At 43.1% G+C, this 10,796-nt stretch overlaps 1 protein-coding gene across 1 annotated transcript; it reads right to left on the bottom strand.

Annotated features, from left to right (window-relative positions):
* Positions 1–8,730: 8,730 nt before the first annotated feature.
* pkib (protein kinase (cAMP-dependent, catalytic) inhibitor beta) lies at positions 8,731–10,171 on the bottom strand. Its single transcript, XM_076112778.1, has 2 exons — positions 10,030–10,171; positions 8,731–8,813 (listed from the first exon to the last, which is right to left on the bottom strand). Exons 1-2 carry the CDS (start codon positions 10,169–10,171, stop codon positions 8,731–8,733), a joined length of 225 nt encoding a protein of 74 aa, XP_075968893.1.
* Between the last annotated feature and the right edge of the window lie 625 nt (positions 10,172–10,796).

Here is a 10,796-nt window from a genome sequence, read left to right as displayed (position 1 = left end):
GATTTGACTTGTTAAATGACATTTACATACACAAATTTCATTCTGACTAGGTATAGACCACTAAGGGTTGATAAAGAGGACTGGCTCAGTGCTGCTCTCTTGGCTGTATAAGATAGTGGAAGGTATAAATATTAATATGCGTTGACCTATAAATAAGTAGTTTAGTGTTTGCTGTCTTTTATAGATGTTTGCACCCACCTGCTGTTGTTTGAGGTCAAAACAATTGCCCCTGTCAAGATCCTGATCCCCAACCTCAGCTACCACCCATCCTTCAGTGGCTTGAAGCTGTCCCATTAGCTAATCCTTTAGTCTCTGCATCACCCCTCCAGCCTCACCCGCCCCGCCCCCTCGTCGTCAGCCTCCCACTGTCCTGTCGCCTCAGTCTGCACACAATAGTTCTGTTTTGGGTTTTCTCCCTAATGACTTCCAACAGATGGGACTCACACCCGCTGAAAATGAAGACAGGGACACCGCTGAGAGTGATAAACCTTTGTTGTTGCACTGGCCCACAGGGAGCAGCAGTGCATGTCACCGTACAATAGTTTGTACTATTGTGAGAGAGAACATCGAGCAGGAAGAAAACATCGAGCAGTGGTTGATATAAGCATGACTGGATTAATGATGCATGCCACCAGCATGGAGGATAACGGCTCATCAGAAATTTTTCCCATTCAAGTAGAACAACTTGGCCTTATGAAAACTATTAATTGTTGTCCCTTATGAGTTGTCTAATCCAATCCAATTTGGTGGACATTTGAATCAATTGTACACTCTGTTCTCCAGTTATACACCTTGCTAAAATTAGTGCAAGTAATATTTTTAAAGTCGCCCAAGAATTCATAATCAAGGCAGCGCTAGATGATGCTTTACAGCTTCAGTTTAAGAGTTGCTCAGACTTTTCTTTGTCTTCATTTGTTGTTTTTGTTGTTTGCATCATTTCACATCAAAATGAATCTGTTCACGTTTGCCATGTTGAAGCCATTTCTTGCCAGTGTGGAGGATTCGTTACCATTTTGATTGATAAATTAAACTCAAGCCCTCAAAGCAGAGATTTATGTCTTTGCTGCAAGTGAGACACCAATGCTCTGACCTGAAAATAGAAAGCAATCTAGTCTGAAAACGAGGTAAAATGTAGAAGGTATTACTTTGATGTCCTCCTCCATATTCATGATTTGGATAAATATTTCTTTTTGGTGTTGCCCTGATGTTTTCCATCAATGCGCTGCAGCTGTCCCAGGCACAGCCTATGGTGAAATATGAGTCCTGCCCACTTGGGAGAGCTTGTTTTCAGCACAGTAAAAGGAGTCTGAGCCCCGGAGCCTGCTTAAGGCCGGGTGGGGTGATGGGAGGGGTGGGCATGTGGTAGGATGGAGGGTTAGGAGGATAAAAAGAAAGATGAGGCGAGGGATGCAATAAAGATAGGGAGAAACCACTGCCTGAAAAGTGATGCAGGGTGGGGGCATAGATGGAACTACTTGGTGCTGAATCAGGGCTTGTTGCCATCACTGGGCTCCTCTGGGACAATGATGTCAGCCCCGGGACAGAGAGGAGGGGAGGCAAACAAAGGAATGAGAAGGGTGAGACGGAGGCAGGGGTGGAGAGGGGAAACCACACGGGGATTGACAAAGAAGACCTGCAGAGATGATCCACAGAGGGCTGATGAAAGATGCAGGCAAACACTGCTTGTCAATGGACGTGTATTAGAGAACTACAAATCAGATTTTTGTCCTCCATGATGAAATTAGTGTTATGACAATGATACTTGTTATTGATTTCTACTTAATTGCACTGATTGGCTGAGTGACATTTACATACATGTTACTGAATGTTTAGATTAGTCCTGACGTATGGAGGGAACTCTTTTTGTGTCCTGGTGAGTGTTAATCATAATCCCAATCTGGGCGATTAGTGTTATCCTGATATTATCATACTAACATCCACTCATGCAAGCCAGGTGTCTGCGTGTGAGGCTCAGTATTATCTCGGACTATCCAAGCGTTTTAGTCGCCCGTAGCTCTCAGCTCTTAGACAAGACCCTGATCTCTTTAGCCTTGTTGTGAGATCCCATACAGCTGTCTGTAACTTGTTCATTTATTATATAAGTGAATGTTCAAAACAGCATTTGTGTAGGAATCATTCTGTCCCAAGCACAGACCCAACCCTCAGTCTCATTCTTATTGTGGTGGATAACTAGTCAAACTGTGGGCAAGATGTATTTCCAGTGGCGCTTGTGTGCAATTCATCACGAGTCATACGTAGTTAAATTCATGACAGAGGTGGTAGCAGGATGCAGCCACTCATCTTTACATCCAGGATCGCCTGTCTGACATGCTCAGGTATGTTCAGGAACACTGTCTGGAAATTGAAAAGCTGGACAAGTCAAGAGAGAATTTAATTCCAACTTCCCAAAATAGCTCCTGGTGTACGCTAGAGAGCACATATTTTTGACGGTGTCTGTTGTTCCTTTGTGAGGGCACTGCAGCCATGGCCTCTGACAGTCAGAAGACATAAGATACAACAGTGTTAGTGTTTCAATGTGCTCTGCTCACTAAAAGTCTATAAAAGGCAGTCTGCATAGCTAACAGTGAATCTACTGACCTATTACTGTGCACAGAGAATATTGATGAGATAGAACAGGGACAGCGGCTGTCCTCCCTCAGACGCCGCTGTTGAAGATAACCAATTGTGAAAAAGACTTCAGCTGAAAGATAAAGAAGAGCTCAGAATTTGGGGCGGGGCAAATCTGCCCCTTTCATCGTAGTATATCTTTATCAAGAATATGCTGGAGGAGAGGAGGAAGAGGGGATATTAGAAAGGCCAGACTGCAGAGATGGCACCACATAATGTTTGTGCAAAGTGATTTGATCTCTGTATAAACGGGGTCAGGCTAATGCTCGTTCCATCTTATTGGGAGCGAGTGATGCCAGGCTGAGCTATCTGACAGAGAGCTTATGGAGGGAGAGGAGTTGTGCTATCCCCCTGTGTGTGTGCGTGTGTGTGTGTGTGTGTGTGTGTGTGTGTGTGTGTGTGTGTGTGTGTGTGTGTGTGTGTGTGTGTGTGTGTGATGCCAGGCTTACGCTGCCAGTCTCCGCCCCGTCACTGCGCGGGTGATGTCATATGTCTGTGTGTCTGTGTGCGTTTACAGCCTTGTGATTCATCGCTGGACAAAGAATGAAGCCACCGCCAGGGTGAGAGGAAGAGGGAACATTTAGAAAAGAAATCTGCTGGGGAAATGAACAAATTCACCAAATTTTTCCCTTTTAACCCCCCTCATCTCTTGACTTGTCTTGGTATCTCCCATGCATGAGGACAGATGATTAGAATAATGTTTCGGCTACACCTACTTAACTTGACTGATGCTTGCCTTCTGCTCAGAAGCCTCTTCATCGATTACACAGGCAGCAAAGAAAGGTCTTTGGGTTGATCGTTTTCTACCTTACAAATCATGTTCTACAAAGAATAACTCTGCCAATTATTGTATATTTGTCTTATGACATCCAATGAAAAGGTCCAAGCCAACAATGTGCCAAAACGTTCTGACTTTAGTCCCAAATATGGTTTCATTTAAAATAAAAAGCTCAGTCATTTCCTAAAACAGCTGAGCACTGTAGTTTTTAACAAAGGCTGTGTGCCACAGACAGGGTCGGAAAAATGGGAAAGTATTAAGAAATGGACGGAGGCACTGTTTAATGAGCAGTCAGAGCAGGTGTGGGTATTTTGGTGGTGAATCATAAGAACTGCAGCAACACTGCCTTGGCTTAGGCAGCTCTTGTAGCTTGTGTTTCTTTTTCTCTCTTTCGCTTGCTCCTTCTTACGTCTTGAATCTTTTCCTCTTCTCTCCATCGTTCCTCCGGAGGCTGCTGTGTGTCGGAAATGGCACGTTGACTTCCACGTGAAGGCTTTTCTGTTTGCTGGGCTGCCTGCCTGCCTGCCTGGCATCCTCTCTGTGACCCACGTCTGCGTGGCCTCAGTAGCAGTCTCGTCATCTATCCTCCCTCCCTTCCTCTATCTCCATTTCTCTCTTTATGCCACAATAACACTCGTTGTCTGGATCACACACTCTGGCCTGGTCATGAGGAGTGAGAGACAGAGAGACATGAAGATTGAGAAGGAGAGAATGGTGGAGTATAAAGGCTGCTGCTATTCATTCACTTAGCTTCGATTGATAAAAGAGCGTTTGCCTATAACTGAGGAACCACAGTGCATTTCTGTGAGGCAATTACTTGAACAATTTCCTTGAGGAAAGCCAATAGCTAACCGCTTATACGCCATGCTATTCAATTATGTAAGAAGACAGAGAGCTTTCCTCTCTGCTGCTTTTCTGCTCTGCGGAATTAGAAACACGCCGTCTTGTTGTTTTAGATTTGTAAAGGTCTGTACAGTCAGATTCAAGAGAATAATGTCAGCGTTCAGTTTGCAGCTTGCAATTCGCTATTAATAAACTAAATGTATTTTTCAAAACTGCTTCCACATTGACTTCTTGTCATTTTGGCTTCTATATTTTAGTATAATAATTAAAAACTAGGAGGACAAATTTGCACTCATGGCGCCACACCCTGACCTACCCAGTTGACATCACGCATATGCCCCTTGTCCTCATTGCAGCCAAAGCCTTCAAATCAATTCTTCACCGTCCCTCTTGCTCTATAAAAGCATGACTGCAGACAATGCAACAAGGCCCCAACCTTCTCTCAGTTACCCTAGCAACAAGTTACGTAGACGCTGTCTGGGCGAAGGAGCTGCCTCAGAGGAGAGCAGGCTGCCGGAGAATGGAGGCGAGGACTAATTCAGCAAAAACAATAAGTCTCAAACAGATTACACATTTCTGTTTTGCTTGAATAAATGGCCAATATTAGTACATAGATGTACCACATGCAGTAGAGCCATTGCTATGTTTTTTTAAAATATATTATGTTTCTGTTACATCATTTTCAAAGCCACAGCATCAGCTAGCATAATGCCTCACACACAAGTGCTTTACTGTGGCTGCGTCTGTCGAGAAACAAAGAGCCCTTGGGTGTATGCGTGCATGGTCTCATCTCCTGTCAGCGGGGCTGCTGGGACGCTGCCAGACAAACAGTCTGCACGATCACAAAGGTTCACTCATTGCTTCCAAACACATTGTGTGTGTACACACACACACATATACCATTCATCATCAACCTCCACAGGTTAGGAGCAGCATTTCAGTGAATTAAACCAAAACTAGTTCAAATTGTGTCAGTTTTTGTCAAATCACTCCGCACTGCCGCACGAGCATCGAGACAACGCTGGGTGTGTCCAAGTCAAACTCCTGACTGGGTTTACGCCGAAACATGTGTGCATGAATGTGAAACAAGAACCTCCAAATCATGATTTTAATCACCATGTTTATGTAACGTAAGGTAATTCATATGAATATTGTTGTAAAAAGTGAATTTAAGCCATTTTCTTTGTACCAGACATAACAAAAAAATGCCCTCGTTGGTCTGGAAGCATGATGTGGGGTGAATGATAATTTGGTGAATGTCTCCATCTGCTGCACACCCACTGGAACTGCTGCATTATGTAACAGGAGTGCGCTAACATGGCTATTATGAAAAGGAACAGAAAGAGAGCATGTCTTGCCTTGTGCTCCCTTCAAGTGCTCCATAATAAGCACTCTTACTTAACACTTCAGAAGATTTAAAAAAAAAAAAATCTGTGCCATTCATTGCAGATGGTGGCTGTAATGACATGGAACAGAGATATGTTAGAAGAATAAGTAGAAAAGTGGATTTGTTTTGTTATTTACTTTGACAAAAGCTTAATACATAACCTCCAGCTATTACCTAACCACAATAAGCTACATTGTGATAATCACAAAAAAACAATAAAATACCATCATAATCATTTTACATGCAGCCATCATTCTCATCACTATTACAAAGAGCGAACTAAAATGTTCCCTAATGTGTTCCACCGATAATTTAACCCTTAACATTATCGGACTCAATATTTTTTCTTTTTTTTTTATATCAAAATGAATGCAGCAGAACCAGAGATATCTTCTTTTTTATTATTCCACTCATCCTACCTCCTTTTCGCCTACATTACCCACAATGCAACTGGGCAGCCGGCAGGTATTCTTCTTTCTATCTCCACACCTCCAGATTGTTTTCATTGTCAAACTTGTAGTCTTCAGCCCCAACTGATGTTGACTCAAGTGACATCACTGAAAGCAATTTATCAGACTTTACACGGCTCCTTCTGGAGACACAAAAGGCTTTATACAACTTATTCCCTCGTATGCAGCAGTACTCCCCAACACCTGTAAACAGACTTTGATGTGTATAATCGGCTGAGTGCTTGACATACAGAATTTTACAACAAAAATAGTTTTTTTGCAGTTGTTGATTCATAAGCTACTGGTCCATGTAGACAAAATGTCTGGTAGTAGCTCTTTGCCTTGCGCTAACTGCTCATATTAGCATGTTAACATGCTTACTGTGACCATCCTAATATGCTGATATTTAGCGGCTAACGTTTACCATGGTGGTAAACGTTAGCCGCTAACGTTGTTTTTAGCATGTTATTAGGTGTTGGCAATGACATTAGTTTAGCAGGTATTTAGTGAACCAAAGCATTGGACACACTTTAAACTGCGGTGTACTAGATGCAAATCAGGGGATCAACAGTGTCAGTGAGCTTTATCCTTTGGGGAACATTTTAATACCTCTACAAATGTCCATGGCAATCCATTCAAATGCTGGTGGCATACTGACCAACTGACCTCCACACAGAGCCCTGATGCTAGTGTGGCTAAAAAAATGTACATATCATCCTAATTGCATTCAACATATCGTATGTATATGCCAATATGTAAAGACCAAGCACCAGGACTGAGGGCCTTGCGTAGAAATGAAACTATCCAACACACAGTTGTATATGTAAAGCTTGTGGTTTTAATATGGCAATTTTCACCACCAGATAGAATCAACACATGGGATTCAATCCAGCTAAGTAAAATATATGCACCACTTAGAGATCAGGACACTACAAAATACACCTCTGAGTCATTGACCCCCCCCCTCCACCAAAAAAGTGTTGATAATACAGCTTGTGCAGACCATGAACACACGAAGTACAGCATCAGAAACAGAGGCTGGGCAGCAGCGCACCAGGCTTTCCTTGTTGCATTTGTGAAACACATCCACATAAAGACACAGCCACCGGCAAAACACCTTCAAATAGAGACAATTACAGAACAGCATTTCCTACATGAGTACAGTATGATAATCATACGAGCAGCATGTATGACACACACACACACACGCACATGGGTTATATTACAATACAATATATATAGAGTAGCAGTGAGTGGATAGCTGCTTCTCGCGCTCAGTCTTGCATCCTATTCACAGCTCTGTTTATGTGTTGATGAGTGTGAACAGACTTTTCTCCGTGCAGAGAGGCAGAAGGCGAGCTTGCTGCCATTTTCGGTGCTCGAAACACACTGTGGCGGTAGTGTAGTGTTGCCTGATGCTTGCTCCGGTGCCCGGTCGGCGGGCATATGCTGCCGCTGCAATAAGCGTGCGAGGAGTCCAAGAAGCCCTGCCGAAGTTTACGCAAAACTGAAAACGCTTTTCCTGAAAAAAGTGTTGGATCTACAGATGCAAAGTCTGCAGAATGTTAGAAAAGTTGCTTTGTCTTTCATTTACAGTTCGAGCAGTAAAGACGAGTTATGATACCTCCTATTAAAACTGAGGAAATATCAGTAGCCCAAAATAGTAGATAACAGTACGTCACAGAGAACGAACACAACACACGTTTGGGGTTGTGAGCTGCCACTAGGCACATTTTCAGAGGTTTGGAAAGTGAAGAGACTTTTAGAAGCAGCCTGGAGCAAAAACCAAAAATGAAATCTCTGACTTTTTTCGGTATTATAATGAAGCAGCGTGTTCATTGCTGGCAGTGGGACACTATTCTCTGAAGGAATGTCAAAAGATGTGGACGGTTCTTCAACCTTATCGCCTTATGGACGCCTTAAGAAATGGATCCAATCCCTGTTCGCTGTCACCAGGATCAAAACAGTCTGCGATGAGGGGAAAAAACTGTACATTTACAATGTAGATACACTGTGCAACAGCCTCCGGTTTGACAAACATACACAGTAGACCAAACACAATTAGTGTAATAGCAGGAGACAACACAAAGAATTTTCAATTTTCTTAAATCTACTGTTTACTTATGTGACATTTGATTTTGCTGGATTAAAATGCTTCGAGCCACGACAGGCCGCTATCAAATTCCCTCCTACTATAGTCAATGTTTAATAACACACATCACTACAAAACAAAAATCAACAGGAAATGGAACACATTACAGTTTGACTAGTGAGTTCCTGTTTTTCTTTAGTTCTAAATAAATCATACAAAAATAGTGTACAGTGTACAATCTGTCATGGTCCCTTTGATTCTCAGCGTAGTGTCCGCGGTGAGTATGTAACTCACCTAAACACACACACACACTCACTGCTTCAGAACTAAGTGACGTCTGACTCTTGTCAGATAGTGCTGCTGAGTGCCTGGACCCAGTCCCAGGGGAGTCGGTTCGTCAACTCTCCCGTCGTGGTTCAGCTGCATCGCAAACAGACTGACTCTCCACAGATAATCACTCACTCTCCAAACACGTCGCCCCCTCGAACTCGTTCCTCGTGCTGTCTCTCAGGTTATCTTTGCATGTCTCCGGGGAGGTAAATAAAACGAGCCCCTACGATCCCTCCTTCCCCTCTGAGGTCTCCGGCGGCGCTGGAGGCCCCTCCGCCGTGGGTGACTGGGCCCCTCCCGGACCATCTGTACACAAACCCGAAAAGACACAATAAGAAATATGTTGCAGTGACTCTCAAGGGCAAAACGAAAAACGTAGACTGTCCAAAGCTATTGTAGATCAATGACTTCATGATTATTACATCACTAGCAGCATTTTTTGCTTTTGAATCATTGTATGGTACCTGGTGTGTGAAAGAAACTTTAAAGCTTTAAAGAAACATAGGATTTAGGATCATTTAAATGGAATATAATATAAATTTCTACGTTTTCATTAGTGTAACTTAGAATAGTTGTGTTTTTCGATACCTTCGTCGTTTATATCTACATAGGGAGCGGGTCCTCTTTACAGAGTTCGCCATGTTGCACCGCCATGTTTCTACAGTAGCCCAGAACGGACAAAAACAAGCACTGGCTCCAGATAGGGCCTTTCACGTTTTTTGCATTACCCGAAGGCCACCGTAGTTCTTTGGCATCCTAAGGTAGGGCAGAGCGGAGGCCACTAAATCCTCCACACTGCTCCTGTAAGACGTGTTTCTTACACATCTGGGACTAATTTGAAGCTATAGGGGTAAAATGAGCTCCAGCATCATGGGGAAGCAATGCTTAGCTGAGCTAGTTAGTAGCTACTAACGAACACACAAAGCATTTAAATCTTTGAGAGTGCACAGAGATTGTAAGGATAGAAGCCAGACTTGTTCTTAATTAACTTTTGGAGCATGCAAGACAAATTGTATCATTATATGTGATTTAGCAGCATGCACATTTCCTTGCTATTCATGCAGTCAAAAATACTCAGCCCAACAGTGCTCTAAATTTGGCACGCCTGGTCGTGATGAATGACTTAGGAGGATTTCTTGGCATGGAATTGGCCAGTTATAGCCAATTCTCAAGTGGCAATCTGAGCAGAAAGATGTCCAGAATGTGTCTTCCAGGAATCTCAAAATCTAAGTCTTCAGTCACAAATCTTTCCCGTATCTGGCAGCTATATGGACCACAGTATTCCCCGGGTGTTTCCCTTTTCTTTGTCTTAAAAAATTATACATCTCAAACACCAGACATGGACCGTTCGACCAAAATTCATGTCAGGCAACTTTTCCTAGACTAAGTTATTTAGAAACTAGCTAGATTGATAGAAGACTGGCTGTGCGTGATATCAGGACTTGAACTACAAAGTTGATTACAGTTTGAATCTGCCTTGTGCTCACTATTATAATGAAAAAGAGAACATTGTGCACTTTACCTGTGAGGTTCATTTCAGCCAGCTTAAGAGGCAGGTCGCCAGGGTTTACGCCTGCCGGTGAGCCCAGGATGTCAGGCAGGGCATTTCTCCTCCCCGAGCGCCCCGAGGAGGCAAAGTCCAACACTGGCTCTACTTCCGTCATCTCAGGACCCCTCTATGATAAAAAGAGGGACAGAGTACACCGTTACGTTTTTGCCCTACACATGAAAACAGAAAGAAAGAGTACTATTTGTTTAGCTTAACATTTGTGCAACAGGAAGGATTCAAATAACCCCCTGGTTTGTGACCACATTAAAGCTTGTGTTATTTCATTTATTTCACAATATATTCAGTATATCTTTCTGTGCTAACATGCGATGGAAACTACTTATTTCAATGTAAAGTTATCCGTAATTTGCCTGTATGTTAGCCCTTCTCTGCCTCTGATTGGCTAGTACTTATTGCCTTCGTTGGTCGGGTTGGTTAGGTTTAGGCACGAGGAGTGAGATTGGGTTTAAGAATATCGGGGAAAGCCAATCAGAGGCAGAGTAGGGCGGGTCATGCCTTTGCCATCCTGGGAAGAAAAACATATTTTATGCTGAACGTGACTAATAGCGAAAGAAACATCACTGTTGTAGTGTTGAAGGAGTCTCACACAGTGACACATTCGGCTCAGTCAGATAACAAGCTGCAGGTATGTTGCGTAACAAGGAAGAGTTATAAAAGCCTTTTGATTACAGAACTGTCAGAGGTCAAGGGCCGTTTACAGAGCGGGTGCAAAGATGCTG

Source organism: Anarhichas minor, unplaced genomic scaffold, assembly GCF_050575085.1.
Source record: "Anarhichas minor isolate MPS153535 unplaced genomic scaffold, ASM5057508v1 ptg000051l, whole genome shotgun sequence".
Classification (NCBI taxonomy): domain Eukaryota; kingdom Metazoa; phylum Chordata; class Actinopteri; order Perciformes; family Anarhichadidae; genus Anarhichas; species Anarhichas minor.
This window is presented reverse-complemented; position numbering and strand designations above follow the sequence as displayed.

Bases quoted from the DNA above. Each gene is read 5' to 3' on its own strand.
- pkib (XM_076112778.1), bottom strand. From the start codon at position 10,171: ATGACGGAAGTAGAGCCAGTGTTGGACTTTGCCTCCTCGGGGCGCTCG. The intron at 8,814-10,029 runs GTAAAGTGCACA...GTTTGTGTACAG, and splicing joins GGCTGAAATGAACCTCACAG to ATGGTCCGGGAGGGGCCCAG.